The sequence below is a fragment of the Populus euphratica genome, unplaced genomic scaffold, assembly GCF_000495115.2.
Source record: "Populus euphratica unplaced genomic scaffold, PopEup_1.0 scaffold330.1, whole genome shotgun sequence".
NCBI classification, from domain to species: Eukaryota; Viridiplantae; Streptophyta; class Magnoliopsida; order Malpighiales; family Salicaceae; genus Populus; species Populus euphratica.
The window spans coordinates 8,575-28,804 of record NW_011500217.1 but is presented as its reverse complement, the minus strand read 5'-3'; the positions used below and the strand labels follow the sequence as shown (position 1 = coordinate 28,804).

The 20,230-nt window shown below is 32.1% G+C and overlaps 1 protein-coding gene across 1 annotated transcript; it reads left to right on the top strand.

The window, feature by feature from the left end:
• The first annotated feature begins 605 nt into the window (after positions 1-605).
• LOC105112236 (uncharacterized) lies at positions 606-2,345 on the top strand. The gene has a single exon (XM_011007860.1). The coding sequence runs from the start codon at positions 657-659 to the stop codon at positions 2,130-2,132; it is 1,476 nt and encodes a 491-aa protein (XP_011006162.1). The 5' UTR covers positions 606-656; the 3' UTR covers positions 2,133-2,345.
• The last annotated feature ends 17,885 nt before the right edge of the window (positions 2,346-20,230 follow it).

Sequence of the window (20,230 nt, the reverse complement as noted above, 5' to 3'; positions counted from 1 at the left end):
AAACATAAAAATTATAGGAAATTGTCTCAGTTTCTTATGTAAAAAATTGAGGTCATTTGGAATTGTAGAACTCTAAATATTGGTCAAACATTGAACAATGCTCGGCTGGAGGACAGATTCAGACTTCTTTATTGTTGCTAAAATTTGGACTTGAAAATGACATTTGTAAGTCTTGGGTTCCATATAAAAGTTGTAGATCCATGTCGTACCTTTCTATCCATATAAAGTAGACCTAAATCTGAGATGTATAGCTCCAGATATGACCCAATTACTAAATAGTGTTCCGGTTTGAACTACACTAATATCTCTTTTTTAAATTTGACCATCTTTTTATCCTTTTAATTTCAATTCTTAAATTTATCATTTAATCCTTTTATTTATGTAATAAACTTGCATTTAAAATAAATATTTAGCATAAATTAAAGATATCTTGTATTATTAAATATATTATTATAAAATATATTTTATTTAAAAATTATTAATACTTCAAATATAATATAATAATATAAAATTTTTATAAAAATATATTTTTAAATATTAATAACAATAAAAAAAACAAATATATTTTAACTTAGCTAACTGTAATACCCCACCACCACAAACAAAACAACCCACCATCATTTTTTTCTAGCAGACCTGACAATTCCCTCTTTCGAATGAACAGAAAACAAATTAAGAATATGGCAAATATCTCCTTCCGTCTCTGCGGTTCCGAAACCAACACCAACGCCGACGCCCACGACGACGAACAAGCCTTAACCATAGACCCTTATTTCCCACTCTTCTCGTCCTCTCTTCACGATGATCCCTTCCTTCATCAACCCGAACCACCCCATTTCAACATCCACTCTCTGGACCACCAAGACGACGACGCCGTTTCAGATCCCGAATCAGTTATCCTCAACTGTCCTGATCTCTCAGACCGCGAGAACCAGGTCAGTTTCGTTATGGATTTGTTTCAACAACGTGTCGAGCAGTCCCAACTACTTTGTCAAAATGTTGATAAGGACGACGATGTTGTTTGTTCCCATTTGGTCTACGATTCGCTTAAAGATTCAGATTTCGGTGTTATTGAGGAGAACTCTTTATACAATTTAGAGCTTGATTTGGGATTAGGGTTTGGTTTAGATAGTCAAGAGAATTCTGGGTTTCAAAATATTGACGCTAATTATAATGATAATGCTAACGATGTTGTTTATAATGTTATTATTGACGATGATGATGATGATGATGATGATGATTACTTTATTGAGAGAAGGGTTTCTGGAATTGAATCATGTGAGGCTGAGTCTACTGTGGGTATTCATGCAAACGCAATCAGGGTTGTTGGGTTCGGGTCTGATTCGGATTCTGAGAATAACCAGAATTCTTTAGCTATTGATTTAAATTCTGGGGATGAGTATGGTTTGGATGTGACTGTAGAGAATGGAAGTTTCGGTGATGGTGCCGACTATGATGATGATGATGATGTCAGTGTTACAATTCCGCTTTGTTGGGATTCGCTTCAATTGGAGGATCATAGGGAAAACAATGAGGATTTTGAGTGGGAGGAAGTGGATGGTCGTGTTGAGGAGAGAGAGGTTCTAAGTATGTTTATTGATGATGATGAGGCATCTGTTTCACTTTCCATTTCACCACTTATAGTTGCTTCTGAGGATCTAGTCAATGTAGAGAGAGGAGGATTGGATAATTTGGAGTGGCAGGTTTTATTGAATGCCAACAACTTGGACCATGACCATAATTCTGAGCCTTATTTGGGCGGTCATGATGATTATATTTATACAGCAGAGTATGAGACTTTGTTTGGTCAATTCATGGAGAATGAGAATGCAATGATGGGTCGGCCTCCTGCAGCAAAGTCTGTTGTTGAGAAACTTCCATCAATGATTTTGACGAAAGGGGATATGGAGAGTAATAATGCAGTTTGTGCGGTTTGCAAGGATGATATAAATCTTGGGGAGAGAGTGAAACAGTTGCCTTGCATGCACCCTTATCATGGTGAATGCATTGTGCCATGGTTGGGGATTAGGAATACTTGTCCTGTTTGTCGGTATGAGTTGCCAACGGATGATGCAGATTATGAGAGAAGAAAGGTGGCAGAAAGACATGCTTCTGCTGGTCATCGTCTTTGATTGATAATTTCTTTGCTTATGGATGATTTTTTTTTTTTGTTTTTTGAGCTGTAGGGTTGTCAAAAATGTAGATATTGTTGTTGCAATGAGTTTGTCTCTGTCCCTGATATGGGATTTCTAATTTATTATGGATTTTGGGTCAGTGTATAAGATTGTTTCCATTATTGTATTGTAATGTTTGGATTTTAAATACTGACTCCCTGTTCTTGCTAATTGATTGCTTTAGGCTCCAGAAGGCGCATCTTTTGCAGATTGTTACTCATTTGAGGTTTGTGGTATTATGTTTGGCATTAGGAAGACCTTTTTGGCTTTTATATTCATTTAAATGGACGTCTATCTAGTTCACTTTTTGGTCAAAATAATAAATTAACGTTCATAGGAACGAAATTCGGAATATTCTAGTATGACGATGCTAGGCATGGTAGCTGAACTACGGAATTACGATAGTTTTTATTTGAAGAGTTCGTATGAAAGCACTGAAGCATGTTGCACTTTTAGTTCACAGGCATCTTCCTACTCCATTTTCTGGAGCAAATTGAGGGGGCAGGGTTTGAAGTGCCATTTATTCTTATGTAGTGTCCCAGCCATTGATTCTTGATGAAGTGGCATTTTGGTAGTTTAGAATGGTGTAGATCGTCATTTGGATAGTATATAAGAGTACAACTGGTTGTCAAAGGATGCTGTAGCAGAAAAAAATGGATCGAAATCTTTTTCAAGGTCCAACATTGGTCATTAGATCAGCTAGTAGGGCACAGGAATTGAATGTGTTGCCATGATAACCGAGTGTCCGGAATCTTTTATTCTTGATAAAAGAGCATCTTCAAGGAGTGAAATAGTCGAGGAGGAAAGGCCATACGAAATTTTTCATGATTTCTGCGCACTCTCTGATCGTTAAAGAGCTCTGTGCATTTGCGGTGTGCATGACAAGAGCTCGTTTTGATGTCAATGTGGTTTGTACTAGCAATCTGCTTTGCTGTGGGAAGGCAATGGTGGAGCTGCCTCACGTAGTGGTGGGGATTGGGACGGGGGCTTTCACTATCTTGTGAGATTAGCCGCTGGGCCCATTTTAGTTCAGCTATTTAGCATGTACATCAACACAGGCATCATCATGATCACTTATGCTCAAACATAATACAGTATTTTATGAAATTCAAGGAAAAAGAAAAGAGATGATGTATCCGGAATTTTTTTAATGCATTTCCAACGATTTCTTCTTCATTAAGATTTGTTGTGCAATGGAAAGTAGCTTTCTATCCACTTTAGAAAAGAGTAGAAAAGGAAAAAAGAAAAGAAAAAAAATGTTAGAATATGAAACAAAAGCATACGTGAACAATCAAATTAACAAAAGCAAAAATGTTAAGTCTTTCCACTCTACAATCTGCTACGATACGAAAAACATAGAAGAAATATCCCTGGTGCTTCATGGAGTTTCTTCTTTTTTCCATCAAAGTTATAATTTGGCATCCATAAAAAAAGATCAGCTGAGTAAGGACCATATCCTGTCCGATTCATCCTTTTTGGTGCGGTCAAAGTTTCTCTATTAACTGTCAACTAACTTATTTTAACTTATTTTGATCAACTAGTTAATTCATATCGATTAACTGTTTAAAGAGAACTAAGATCTTTTTCGATTATGTTTAGCTTGTTTTGTATATAAAATTTATTTTTAAGTGATTTTTAAATATATATTTTATTTTTTTATATAGGTTCAGTTGATATAGCTCTAGTTAATCATCAATGAGTTAATTTTTGCTTTGATTTTTTTCTTTTTCTTTTTGTGAGTGAAATAATTTCTATTATATATTATATGTGTGTGTTGGTGTGAAATAATGAGTATCATTACTATTATTGATTATTTAAGATTGATTAGTTATTTTTATTCTGTTTTCTTTTTAAATACTCATCATATGCTTGTTTGACTTGAACATAGCCTGACATGACCAAAAAATTAATGTATTTTTCCAAGTATACGGTGTTAAAATAACAAATAACATGGAAATATCGAAGTCGAACCACAAGAAGGTTAACTATATAATAATAATAATAATAATATTGACGACGACGACGACAACAACAACAACAACAACAATGACTTGAAGAGGATTTTAAGATATAAGATTAATGTAAGGACTAAAGAATAAAATAATTGTCAAGGTTAGAGGATCCACTAATGGTATTTCAAATAAGTATAGTATAAATTCTTTTTATTACTCAAGTAGAAACTAAACACAAAGGAGGTTCTAATTGGATTATAAATTGTTAACATGATTATATTAGTTATCTTATTTAAATAAAGCTAATCATTGTAAATATTATCAGGTATTCATGATGTTAACTTATGTTAACAACAAATCAAGTTTCTTTCACAGCACAGGTGTAAATTATACCATACGATTGGGCTATAAAAGTACCAAGTATTTGTTATACCATACGATTGAGTTATGAAAATACCAAGTATTTGTTGTATCAAGTGTTATACAGTATACATCTAGATTAACTATTTAACAAGTAAAGTATTGAAAGTGAACGAGATAACAAATACAAAACATATTAATATCAAACATTAAAGTTCATGTTGAGTTTATACTATACTTATTCTTACACTATTAGTGTAACCTTTTCACTTTGACATGATAAACTTAGCTAAACATAATGAAGAAGAAAAACATAAATAAACAAGATAAGAACATAAATAATATATAAGTTAACTAAGTAAAGAAAATAAAATAAAAAGTATAAACAAGATATTAATGAAAGTAAAACTTAAGCATTATAAAAAAATAAAATAAAGAAAGAGAGGAAGAACATGATCTTGATATAAAAACCAAGATACCTAAATACATGGAAAATGCCTCCTTTTATAGGCTGAAATTGAAAACTATTAATTTGTTGACTAATTATAGAGTAGGTTGACACGACGAAAAGATTGATGTCTTCTCCCAAGTGCAGGAGTGTCGAAATAATAAATAACCCGGCAAGACTGGGGTCGAACCACAAGGAGGTTAATTGTACAAATTATAAACAAAAATAATAACAATAACAACAACAATAACAATAATAACAACAATAACAATAACAACAACAACAACAACAACAATAATAATAATATTAGTAGTAGTAGTAGTAGTAGTAGTAGTAGTAGTAGTAATACTAATACTAATAATAATAATAATAATAATAAAGAAAGAGAAGAAGAAGAAGAAAATGAGAACTTGGAGATGAAATATTAATGTAAGGATTAAACAATGATAATAACAAATGTCAAGGTTAGAGGATCCACTAATGGTATGTCAAATAAGTATAGTATAAACTCTTATTATTCAATTGGAAACCACACACAAAGGAGGTTCCAATCAGATTATATATTGTTAACATGATTACATTAGTCATCTTATTCGATTAATGCTAATACTTATAAATCTCGTCAAGCATTCATGATTATAACATATGTTAACAACACATTAAGTTTCTTTCATAGCTTAGGTGTCGGTTATATCATACAGTATGAACTATGAAAGTGCCAAGCATTTGTTGTACCAAGTGTTATACAACATAAATCAAGATTAGTGACACGACCAAAAGATTGATGTAAGGATTAAACAATAATAATAACAAATGTCAAGGTTAGAGGTTCCACTAATGGTATATCAAACAAGGGAGTGTCGAAGTAATAAATAACCCGGCAAGACCGGGGTCGAACCACAGGGAGGTTATTTATACAAATTATAAATAATAATAATACAACAACAATAACAACAACAATAACAATAATAATAATAATAATAATAATAATAATAGTAGTAGTAGTAGTAGTAGTAGTAGTAGTAGTAGTAGTAATAATAGTAGTAGTAATAATAATAATAATAATAATAAAGAAAGAGAAGAAGAAGAACATGATGAGAACTTGGAGATGGAAAATTAATGTAAGGATTAAACAATAATAATAACAAATGTCAAGGTTAGAGGTTCCACTAATGGTATATCAAACAAGTATAGTATAAACTCTTATTATTGAATTGGAAACCACACACAAAGGAGGTTCCAATCAGATTATATATTGTTAACATGATTACATTAGTCATCTTATTCGATTAATGCTAATACTTGTAAATCTCGTCAAGCATTCATGATTATAACTTATGTTAACAACAAATCAAGTTCCTTTCATAGCTCAGGTGTCGGTTATACCATACATTATGGGCTATGAAAGTGCCAAGCATTTGTTGTACCAAGTGTTATACAATATAAATCAAGATTAGTCATTTAACAAGCAAAGTATTAAAGAGTGAACAAGATAACAAATATAAAACATGTTAGTATCAAACATTAAAGTCCATATTAAGTTTACATTATACTTATTCTTACACCATTAGTGTAACCTTTTCACCTTGACATAACTAACTTAGCTAGACATAATGAAAGAAAGCAAAATAGATAAACAAAATAAGAACATAAAAGTTAACTAAGTAAAGGAAAGAAAATGAAAGACATAAACTTAATATTAATGAAAGCAAAGCATAAACATTACAAAAAATACAAAGAGAGAAAGGAAGAGCATGATCTTGATCTGGAAACCAAGATGCCTAAATGCATGGCAAATGCCTCCTTTTATAGGCCAAAATTGGGAACTATTGATTTGATGACTAATTGATAAGTGAGTGGCCAACTTTTGACTTGGTGACAATCCTTATCTTCTCTTGTCTGCCCAAAACATCATTGATAACGTCAAAAGTGGAGCCAGTTGTAAACATGAAAGTTGTAGGAAATTGTCTCAGCTTTCTTGTGTAAAAACTTCAGCTCATTTGGACTTCTAGAACTCCGGATATGGCCAAAATACCGAACAGTGCTCGGGCTGGAAGACAGATTCGGGCTTCTTTGTTGTTGCTATAATTTGGACTTGATAATGGCCTTTTTAGATCTTGGGCTCCATATGAAAGTTGTAGGCCTATGTCTTACCTTTCCATCCATATAAATTGGACCTAAATATGAGATCTGTAGCTCCAGATATGACCCAATTACCGAATAGTGTTCCGGTTTGGATTGCACCGAAATCTCTTTTCTAAGTTTGGCCATCTCTTTGCCCTTGCAATTTAAGTTCTTAAAGTCATCAATCAATCCTTTCATTTATGTGATAGGCCTGCATTTAAAATGAACATTTACCATAAATTAAAGGTATCTTATATTATTAGATATATTATTATAAAACATGCTTTAGTTAAGGAGTTATTGATACTTCAAGTGCAAAATGATGATATAAAACCATGATAAAAATGCACTTTTAAGTACTAATCAATTAGTCATTTAACAAGCAAAGTATTAAAGAGTGAACAAGATAACAAATACAAAACATGTTAGTATCAAACATTGAACTCCATTTAAGTTTACACTATACTTATTCTTACACCATTAGTGTAACCTTTTCAACTTAACTAAACATAATGAAAGAAAGAAAAATAAATAAACAAAATAACAACATAAATAAGATAAAAGTTAACTAAGTAAATGAAAGGAAATGAAAGGCATAAACTTGATATTAATGAAAGCAAAGCATAAACATTACAAAAAATACAAAGAGAAAAAGCAGGAGGCATTTGCCATGCATTTAGGCATCTTGGTTTCCAGATCAAGATCATGCTCTTGCTTTTTCTCTTTGTATTTTTTGTAATGTGGCAAATGCCTCCTTTTATAGGCCAAAATTGGGAACTATTGATTTGATGACTAATTCATGGTTAGGTGGCCAACTCTTGACTTGGTGACAATCCTTATCTTCTCTTGTCTACCCGAAACGTCATTGATAACGTCAAAATTAGAGCCACTTGAAAACATGAAAGTTGTAGGAAATTATCTCAGCTTTCTTGTGTAAACAATTCAACTCATTTGGACTTCTAGAACTCCAGATATGGGCCAAACATTGAACAGTGCTTGGGCTGGAAGACAAATTCAGACTTCTTTGTTGTTGCTACAATTTGGACTTGAAAATGATATTTTTAGATCTTGGGCTCCATATAAAAGTTATAGGCCTATGTCTTACCTTTCCATCCATATAAATTAGACCTAAATCTGAGATCTACAGCTCCAAATATGACCCAATTACCAAATAGTGTTCCTGTTTGGATTGCACCGACATTTCTTTTCTATGTTTGGCCATCTCTTTGTCTTTTTAATTTCAACCATCTCTTTGTCCTTTCATTTTTATTTCTTAAATTCATCAATCAATCCTTTCATTTATGTGATAGGCCTGCATTTAAAATGAATATTTACCATAAATTAAAGGTATCTTATATTATTAGATACGTTATTATAAAACATGCTTTAGTTAAGGAGTTATTGATATTTCGAGTGCAAAATGATGATATAAAACCTTGATAAAAATGCACTTTTAAGTACTAATCACACCCCCAATCAGCTTATTACTAGTCTCTAGTGATCAAAACATTAAAATAGAAAAACAATTTACAAATTTCACAAGGCAAGGTATTTATGATTCAACTTCCATTAATCTATCCAGATAAACAAACTCTCATTAAATTTATATATCTACTCAATACCTCTTAACAAGATATTAATAAACCTTTCTTTTGTGCTCAATATATCAACACATAATTATGGGGCTTTTTATGGAAGAAAACAAAATTGTTGTTCTAATATTTAAGGTCAACTTCCTTGGTTTGGGATTATTATTATTATTATTATTTTAAAATATATATACATATAACTTAAAACACCATGCATCTTTAACCCATGTAATGAGCTTTCAGCTAATGACTCCTAGACTAGTTGGTCTTAGGGCATTAGGTGTTGAGACACCCCTACTAGCTTAGTAACTCGGGTCGCAGATACTAACATGTAGATAATGCAATATTGGATTCCCTTAAGCTTTTCTTCTCAACCCATGTAATAAGCGTTGGGCAATAACTCCCAAGTCAGTGGACTTTAGGGTATTAGGTGTTAAAACACCCTTTTGGACTTAATTGCTTAGGTTAGGGAGGCTACGAAACCAAACTTATCTATATTTTTATTACATCATTTCATTTTTTTTCTTTTTTCTTTTATTTTCTTTTATTTTTTTTAATTATATACTATCCCTTTCCCTTAGTTGTTACCTTTAACAAAAGAACACAAATAATGTAATAATCCAATATGCAACCCATAATCATATGTTTAAAGTGTGTGTGTAAATTAAGGTTTAAGAATACATGTTAAATGAATATATAAGTAGAATTAAGTGATAGTGATGCAAGAGTTTGTAAACCTGAATATTTCAAGAAGTATTATGATAGACCTTATTAAGAATGGTTACTAAGATGCGTCTCAAGAGTCATAAAAAGATCTCCTTTACTCTGTCATCATAGTAACAACAATTTTGCACATGCTTTATGAAATAGAAAACACATTTAGTTTTTTTTTTTTAGCTATTACCCTCTCCCCCCAACCAAAATGAGACATTGTCCTCAATGTTCTAAGGTAGAAAGATAGAGTATAGAAGATATTACCTGAAATAACGAACACTGACAAACCTGAAACACTGAAACAAATATAAGAAACAACAAAACACAATAATAAAACTAAAAGACACAAAGATTCATAAATGAAGGCTGAAATCTAATTTAAGCTTTTTACGGCTTTCCTTAGATGACAAATTTATGCGACTCATGGAGGGATCAATCACAGGAATGAAGGATTGTAGTTGGTCAATCAATTGTTCAGCAGTAGCAGCAGAGATTATGATTTGTCGTGTAGAAGATGTTAGAAATTCCTATTCCACATCATGATCAAGAAAAGACAACAACTTATCATAATAACCATTAATATTTAACAGACCTATGAGTTTATGGTGAATGTGCAGTTGGGCCCAAGAGGAAATATGAAAGATTTCTTCCAATGTGCCTAGACCACCTAGTAAGCCAATGAAAGCATCAACATGGTTAAACATTGCATTCATTCGAGCTGACATTATGGAGACCTGAAGTTCCTCTCCAATTATTTTTCCAATGATGTCCCCTCGTGGTAAAGCTTTAGGGACAACCCCCAAAAACTTGACTACCTCCAAAAAATACAGCTATTGACACACCTCCCATTAACCCGAACTGCCTCCCCCATACATTAAATGAATCTTTCTCTCAGCTAGCATCTGACCAAGATAATTTGCTGATTCTAAAAATTCCTTTTCTTTCCCAGGATCAGATCCACCGAAAACACAAATACTTTTTTATATGATGACCTGAGGAACTTGCCATTTCTACATACTTCTGTATTTGATGAATGTATGGGTTGAGTAGAAATGAAAGGAAGGAAGAGAGGATTTTATAGATGAGAAATTAGAAAGGCAATCATACCACTTATATGTAGGCCAACTAGAGTCTCACTCTCTCTCTCTCTCTTTATTTATTTATTTATTTATTTTTGAAAAACCATGTCTATGTACAGGTAGTTATGATTGTGACTCACATCTTCCCTTGGTTTTACGTCCAAGAACGGCTTAAACGCCCTCTATGGGTCGGAGATAGGCTTCCTATCCAATTTTCTTAAAAACTAGCAAACAAGGTCTTTTTTAGTCAGATTCCCAAGACTAAGTCGATCATGTTCTTTATGAAAGTGGGGCCATAAATCATGAATTGCACGATGCACATCTCCACTAGGATGCGTCTCAAGAGTTAATAGAAGATTATCTAAAGACTCCTTACTCAAGTCATCCTTAATGAATTGCATTTTATCTTCACGGTTTATAGATACCATTCCTAAAGAACAACATTGTGCATTACAAGTCCATCTAACACATCAATGATAGACTTTCAGTCGTTTTGCACGACGTTTCTTTGCAAAAGTGCTTTTACCTATTCTAGGCATGTGTGAAATGAAGGAATTAGAGGACTCACCTGATAATCAGACCTTTGCTTCAATCAACCAGTGAATATCTTCAGGAATTCCATAATTCATTAACAACTTCAATCTTGTACATCTAGCACGGTAAATTTTGGTAATCGCATTCTGAGACAGAACGGGAAAATACTTTTTCAATTTTTCAAGATTAATGTCCATTATCAAATAAGAATTGGAAGAGAGATTTAAAAAATTGCACAAATATATACACAGATATCAGTTATTATGGGAAACTAAAAGAACCGACTTAAGTCACGGAGTGCCGTTGTCCGCCATTTGACCGCGTTGAGAGAAACTACCAAAAAATCACTCAAAAAGAAACACAAAAACAATGTAAGAAAAACAAAATAATCAACCTTTATCTACAAGATCATTTAAACCATTCACTAGGAAAATTATCAAAGTAAGCTTTCAAACAATGTCTATTTTCCTTAAAAACATTGTCATTCATTAAATTCTCAATATCAAAGGCCCCATAAGGATTGCTCCATCTTGATCTTAGCTCTCTAGGGAATGAATAGAGTTGGGAATTATAGAACAAAATGTTTTGACCAGTGTCAACGTTTTAACAATTTTCACAAGTTTTGCCAGAATGCATGCGTGTCCTTAAACATGGTAGGCTAATAAAATCCATTTTGAAAGATTTTTGTAGCTGTTTTTTTTTACGAGAAATAAAAGATTTTTGTAGTTGTCTTTTTTGACGAGAAATAACTTCCACATGCTTTAGAATGACAAAATTTAATGACACTACTTACCTCATTATCGGGAATGAATCTTTGAAATATTTGATGAGGACAATATTTGAATAAGTTAGGGTCATCACAATAAAAGTTCACTTCGTTTAAAAACTTTTCTTTGTCTTGGGTACTCCAATCAGCTGGCAAATCTTCTAAAGCAAGAAAATTGATATTTTTATCATACCAAGGCATTGGACTAAGAGAAAGTAAGGATTCGTTAAGAAAGTAATCATCGATTGGTGTGATGTTAGATGTCGAATTTGTTGTCACTTTTGACAAAAGATCCGCATCAATATTTTCGATGTGTTTTTCATCCGTGATTTCTTCCTTAAAATAAATCATTTACAAATCTTCAGATTCATTCAACTCATTTTTACTTAAAGTAGATTCAAGTTGATCATAAACTAATTCGTCAATATGATCTACTTGTTGTAAATCATTATCATCTCCAGGTTGCTTGCAAATGTTGAAAATATTCATCTCCAATGTCATGTTTCCAAATGATAGCTTCATCAGTCCATTCCTACAATTAATCAATGCATTAGAAGTTGTAAAAAACGGACGTCCTAAAATAACAGGAAATGAATTACATACTTCAACAAGTTGTGTGTCCAAGACAATAAAATCCACAAGATAAATGAATTTATCAACTTGTACTAGCACATCTTCAATTATTTCTCTAGGCACTTTTACAGATCTATCAGCAAGTAAAAGAGTTATAACTCACCTAGATTGAGACTTTGAAAAACTGAATATGGAAGTAAATTCACACTAGCTCCAAGATCAAGTAAGGCTGTTTCAATTTTATGTTCTCCAATAAAGTAAGAAATTGTAGGACAACCAGGGTCTTTATATTTCAAAGCATTATTGTTCTGAAGAATAACACTTCCTTGTTCGGCTAGAAAGACTTTCCTTTTCACATTCAGTTTCCTCTTTACAGTGCATAGATCTTTTAAAAATTTAGCATAGGAAGGAACCTGTTTAATAGCATCCAACAAACGTATATTGATTTTTACCTGTTTGAAAGTTTCAAAAATTTCAGAGTTGTGATTGACTTTCCTTTATTTGGTCATAGCTTGAGGAAATGGAAGTGCTGGCGGAGAATCAGTCTTTTCTTTGCAATTTTCAGATTCAACCCCTTCCTTACCCTCAGAGATTGACTCATCATCTTTCTCATAAGGTTCAAGAGAGGGTTTTTCAATAACCTTACCACTGTGAAGAATAGTGACTGATTTGACTTGATCCATGTGGTGGCTTCCGGAAATACTTGCATTTGCATTGTATTGCCCCTTGGGATTTTGTTGTGATTGAGATGGAAACTTACCTTTTTTTTGGAAACTAAGAGCAAATGTTAATTTTGCAAGAGTATCTTTAAAATCTGTCATGTTTTGAGCAAGTTGAGTATTGATTGTCTCTTGCGTTTCAATGAATGCATGCAATGTGACACAACTAAAAGATTGATGTCTTCTCCCAAGTGCAGGAGGGTCGAAGTAATAAATAACCCAGCAAGACCAAGATCGAATCACAGGGAGGTTAACTGTACAAATTATGAACAATTATAAACAACAACAATAACAACAACAACAACAACAATAATAATAGTAATAACAATAACAATAACAATAACAATAACAATAATAATAATAATAATAATAGTAATAATAATAATAAAGAAAAAGAAGGAGAATAAGGAGAAGAAGAAGATGAGAACTTGGAGATGGAATATTAATGTAAGGATTAAACAATGATAATAACAAATGTCAAGGTTAGAGGATCCATTAATGGTATGTCAAACAAGTATAGTATAAACTCTTATTATTCAATTGGAAACCACACACAAAGGAGGTTCCAATCAGATTATATATTGTTAACATGATTACATTAATCATCCTATTCAATTAATGCTAATACTTGTAAATCTCGTCAAGCATCCATGATTATAACTTATGTTAACAACAAATCAAGTTCCTTTCATAGCTCAAGTGTCGGTTATACCATACAGTATGAACTCTGAAAGTGCCAAGCATTTGTTGTACCACGTGTTATACAACATAAATCAAGATTAGTCATTTAACAAGCAAAGTATAAAAGAGTGAACAAGATAACAAATACAAAACATGTTAGTATCAAACATTGAAGTCCATATTAAGTTTACACTATACTTATTCTTACACCATTAGTTTTCACGTTGACATAATAAACTTAGTAAACATAATAAAAGAAAGAAAAATAAATAAACAAAACAAGAACATAAACAAGATAAAAGTTAACTAAGTAAAGGAAAGGAAATGAAAGGCATAAACTTGATATTAATGAAAACAAAGCATAAGCAATACAAAAAAATACAAAGAGAGAAAGCAAAAGCATGATCTTGATCTGGAGACCAAGATGCCTAAATGCATGGCAAATACCTCCTTTTATAGGCCAAAATTCGGAACTATTGATTTGATGACTAATTGATGAGTGGGTGACCAACTCTTGACTTGGTGACAATCCTTATCTTCTCTTGTCTACCCAAAACGTCATTGATAACGTCAAGTTGTAGAAAATTGTCTTTGCTTTCTTGTCTAAAACATTCAGCTCATTTGGACTTCTAGAACTCCAGATATGGGCCAAATACTGAACAGTGCTCGGGCTAAAGACAGATTCGGGCTTATTTGGTGTTGCTATAATTGGGACTTGAAATTGGCCCTTTTAGATCTTAGGTTCCTATGAAAGTTGTAGGCCTATGTCTTACCTTTCCATCCATATAAAGTAGACCTAAATATGAGATCTACAGCTCCAGATATGACCCAATTACCGAACAGTGTTCTGGTTTGGGTTGCACCGACATCTCTTTTCTAAGTTTGGCCATCTTTTTATCCTTTCAATTTTAGTTCTTAAATTCATCAATCAATCCTTTCATTTATGTGATAGGCCTGCATTTAAAATGAACATTTACCACAAATTAAAGGTATCTTATATTATTAGATATGTTATTATAAAACATGCTTTAGTTAAGGAGTTATTGATACTTCGAGTGCAAAATGATGATATAAAACCTTGATAAAAATGCACTTTTAAGTACTAATCAGAATGTTTCCTCAAGATTTATTCTTGGAGGTGGAGCATATGGAGGTGCATATCCATGAGAATTTTGGAAATTATGGTGTGCTTGAAATGGTGGTTGTGAAGTTTGTGCATTGTTGTTATCACTCTTCCAACTAAAATTTGGGTGATTTCTCCAACTAGGGTTATATGTTTGGGACTATGGGTTGTGGTTGGCCCTTTGGAAACTATTTAAAGCATGAGCTTGTTCATGGAGACATTCCTTAAAAGAAGGCAAGGTTGGACAATCGTTGGTTGAGTGTTCATTTGTTTCACATATTTGACTTGAGTGTTCATTTGTTTCACAGATTTGACACACAATGTTTTCAACAGATTTTAATTGACCACTCTTTTTCAATTCTAGTGCCTCGACGTTTCTAGCTAAAGATGCAAACTTGGCTTGGAGGTCATGATCTTCCCTAAGGTTGTACATACCTCTACTAGATGTATGTGGTTGAGTTTTACTCGGTGCCTCATAAGTACCCGCGGTGTCCTAATTTTGAGCATTTTCAGCTAACAAGTCTAAGTACTCCATTGCTTCATTAGGGTCTTTATCTTCAAAAGTTCCATTGCACATCAATTCAACCATTTGCCTATCTCTAGGTGTTAACTCTTCATAAAAATGTGAAACCAATCTCCATATTTCCAAAACCATGATGAGGGCAAGTATTAAGCAAGTCTCGATACCTATCCCAGCATTGGTAAAATGTTTCTCCTGGTTTTTGAGTGAAAGTGGTGATTTGTCTTTTCAAAGAGTTTGTTTTCTGTGAGATGGGAAAAACTTCTTTAAAAACTGCTGTTGCATTTCATCCCAAGCACAAATGGATCCTCGTCTCAAATTTTATAGCCATGTTTTAGCTTTATCTTTTAATGAAAAAGGAAAAATCTTTAATCTGATGGTGTTCATGCTATAATTTGAATCATTATATGTGTTACAAACCTCCTCAAATTCCCTTAAATGCAAGTATGGATTTTCCAATTCTAAAATTAAAATGAGATGCATTAAGAAGAAAAACTATGCATGATGATGCACTTGTTCTTGTGGAATTCATATGGTCTCTAAGTGTTCTAGCACGGTTATTCTCATTATTCTCATTATGAAGTGATTGATTATCTTTTTTGGCCATATTTTCTAAAAATGATGAGGATACCCTATAAAGTGTACCACTTGATGTACGTGACCACAATCTCATGCATGTGTAGGAATAGAATAAAAGGAAGAAGAAAACAAAAAAGAAGAAGAAATAAGAGAAAAGAAACAAAGTTATATACGAGAAAAGTGAAAAGAGAAAATAAAATAAATACTATAATTTGTACAAGAACTTACCTCCCCAGCAACGATGTAAAAAACTTGACACGATGAAAAGATTGATATCTTCTCCCAAGTGCAGGAGTGTCGAAGTAATAAATAACCCGGCAAGACCGGGGTCGAACCACAGGGAGGTTAATTATACAAATTATAAACAACAATAACAACAACAACAACAATAATAATAGTAGTGGTAGTAGTAGTAGTAGTAATACTAATAATAATAATAAAGAAAGAGAAGAAGAAGAAGAAGATGAGAACTTGGAGATGAAATATTAATGTAAGGATTAAACACTGATAATAACAAATGTCAAGGTTAGAGGATCCACTAATGGTATGTCAAACAAGTATAGTATAAACTCTTATTATTCAATTGGAAACCACACACAAAAGAGATTCCAATCAGATTATATAGTGTTAACATGATTACATTAGTCATCTTATTCGATTAATACTAATACTTGTAAATCTCGTCAAGCATTCAAGATTATAACTTATGTTAACAACAAATCAAGTTCCTTTCATAGCTCAAGTGTCAGTTATACCATACAGTATGCACTCTGAAAGAGCCAAGCATTTGTTGTACCAAGTGTTAGACAACATAAATCAAAATTAGTCATTTAACAAGCGAAATATTAAAGAGTGAACAGGATAACAAATACAAAACATGTTAGTATCAAACATTGAAGTCCATATTAAGTTTACACTATACTTATTCTTACACCATTAGTGTAACTTTTTCACCTTGACATAATCAACTTAACTAAACATAATGAAAGAAAGAAAAATAAATAAACAAAATAAGAACATAAATAAGATAAAAGTTAACTAAACATAAATAAGATACAAGTTAACTAAGTAAATGAAAGGAAATGAAAGGCATAAACTTGATATTAATGAAAGCAAAGCATAAAAATTACAAAAAATACAAAGAGAGAAAGAAAGAACATGATCTTGATCTGGAATCCAAGATGCCGAAATCCATGGCATATGCCTCCTTTTATAGGCCAAAATTGCGAACTATTGATTTGTTAACTAATTCATGATTCGGTGGCCAAATCTTGACTTGGTGACAATCCTTATCTTCTCTTGTCTGCCCAAAACGTCATTGATAACGTCAAAATTAGAGCCACTTGAAAACATGAAAGTTGTAGGAAATTGTCTCAGTTTCGTTGTGTAAAACATTTAGCTCATTTGGACATCTAGAACTCCAGATATGGGCCAAACACTGAACAGTGCTTGGGCTGGAAGACAAATTCGGACTTCTTTGTTGTTGCTATAATTTGGACTTGAAAATGGCCTTTTTAGAGCTTGGGCTCCATATGAAAGTTGTAGGCGTATGTCCTACCTTTCCATCCATATAAAGTAGACCTAAATATGAGATCTACAGCTCAAAATCTGACCCAATTATCGAATAGTGTTCTGGTTTGGATTGCACCGACATCTCTTTTCTAAGTTTGGCCATCTCTTTGTCTTTTTAATTTCAGTTCTTAAATTCATCAATCAATCCTTTCATTTATGTGATAGGCCTGCATTTAAAATGAACATTTACCATAAATTAAAGGTATCTTATATTATTAGATACGTTATTATAAAACATGTTTTAGTTAAGGAGTTATAGATACTTCGAGTGCAAAATGATGATATAAAACCTTAATAAAAAAGCACTTTTAAGTACTAATCATAGGTGACCACATCTTGATTTGGTAACAATCCTTATTTTCTTATCTAAACAAAAGGTTGTTGCTTACATCAAAATTTGAAGAGACTTGATTCATGAAAGTTCTAGAAAATTGTCTTAGCTTTCCAATAAAAAACATTGAGGTCATTTGAACTTTTAAAACTTAAAATATGGGTAGAATGCTAAATAATGTTTGGGCTATAGATAGATTCAAACTTCTCCATTGTTGCTAAAATTTAGACTTCCAAATACAACATTGAATCTTGCATTCTAATGAATGTTTTAGGCCCATGCCTTTGTTTTCTAGCCATATAAACCAAATTAAAATCTAAGATCTATAGCTCCAAATATGACCCAATGACTAAACGGTATTCCAATTTGGATTGAACCAACATCTCTTTTCTAAGTTTCACACTCTCTTTGTCTTCACAATTTTAGTAGTTGAACTCATCAATCAATCTTTTGATTTATGCGATAGGCCTGTATTTAAGATGAACATTTACCATAAATTAAAGGTATTTTATAGTATCAGACTTGTTATTATAAAACATGCTTTAGTTAAGGAGTTATTAATACTTTAAATGCAAAATACTGATATAAAATCTTGATAAAAATATATTTTTAAGTATTAATCACTCCTCCAACCAGCTTATTACTATTCCTTGGTAATCAAAGCTTTAAAATAGAAAAACCAATTTGCAAGTTCCATAAAGTAAGGCATTCATCATTCAACTTTTATTAATCTATTCAGATAAACAAACTCTCATTAAATTTATATATCTGCTTAATACCTCTTTAACAATATAGTAATAAACTTTTCTTTTGTGTTCAATATATCAACACATAGTTATGGGGCTTTAATTGGATGAAAAAAAAATTTTATTCTAATGTTTAAGATTAACTTCCTTGGGTTGGGATTATTTACTTTTTTTTCTTTTTTTAATATATATACATATTACACAATGCATCTTTAACCCATGTAACGAGCTTTTGGCTAATGAGTCCTAGACTAGTTGGTCTTAGGGTTTTAGATGTTGAGATACCCCTTCGAGCTTAATAACTCAAGTTGTAGATACTAATACATAGATAATGTAATGTTTGATTCCCTTAAGCTTTTCTCCTCAACCCATGTAACAAGCATTGTGCCAATAGCTCCCAAGTCAAATTGGCTTTATGGTATTAGATCTTCAAACTCCTCTTCGAGCTTAATTACTTAGGTTAGCGAGGCTACAAAACCAAACTTATCTACGTTTTTATTATCATCAAATTTTTTTTTCACAAATTATATACTATCCATTTCCCTTACTTGTTATCTTTAATAAAATAACATAAATAATGTAATAATAATTCAATCTGCAATCCATAATCATATGTTAAAGTGTGTGTGAAAATGAAGGTTTAAGAATACTTGTTAAATAAGTATATGAGTATAATTAAGGGATAACAATGCAAGAGTTTGTAAACCTGAATATTTCAAGAAGTATTCTGATAGACCTTGTTAAGAATGTTTAGTAAGATGTGTCTCAAGAGTTACTTTAACAAAAGAACTCTATTCTACCATCATAGTAACAACAGTTTTGTAAATGATTTATGAAATAGAAAACATAGTTAGTTAAATTTTTTTATATCAATTACTACCTTCTCCCCTTAACTAAAACATGACATTGCCCTCAATGTCCTAAGATAGAAAGATAGAGTATAAAAGACATCACCTCAAACACCAAACATTGATAAACCTGAAACACACTTAAATAAATATAAGAAATAACAAAACAAAATAATATGCTATTAATAAAATCAAAAGACACAAAGATTCACAAACAAAGACTCACAAACAAAGACTCAAATCAAATCTAAGCTTTTTATAGCTTTTCTTAGGTGACCAATTTATACGACTGATGGAGGGATCAGTTAGAGGGATGAAAAATTATAATTGGTCAATCAATTGTTTAGCAGTAGCAACATAAATTATGATTTGTTTTACCAAAGATGTTAGAAATTCCTATTCCACAACATGTTTAAGAAAAGATAACAACTTATCATAAAAACCATTAACATTTAATAGTCCTATAGGTTTATTTTTGAAAACGCATATGTATGTGCAAGTAGTTGTGATTGTGGCTCACATCTTCCCTTGGTTTTACGTCTAAGAACGCCTTAAATGCCCTTTATAGGTCGAGGATAGGCTTCTCATCTAGTTTACATAAAAACTAGCAACAAGGTCTTTTTTAGTTAGATTCTCAAGATTATATTGAGCATGTTCTCTATGAAAATAGGGTTATAAGTCATCAAATGCACAATGCATATCTTCACTAGGGTTTAATGATTCCTTATGTTTTGAAATAAATCTTGACTTTTGATAATTTTCATAAGCTTTGTAGAACACATATGTGTCTTTAAATAT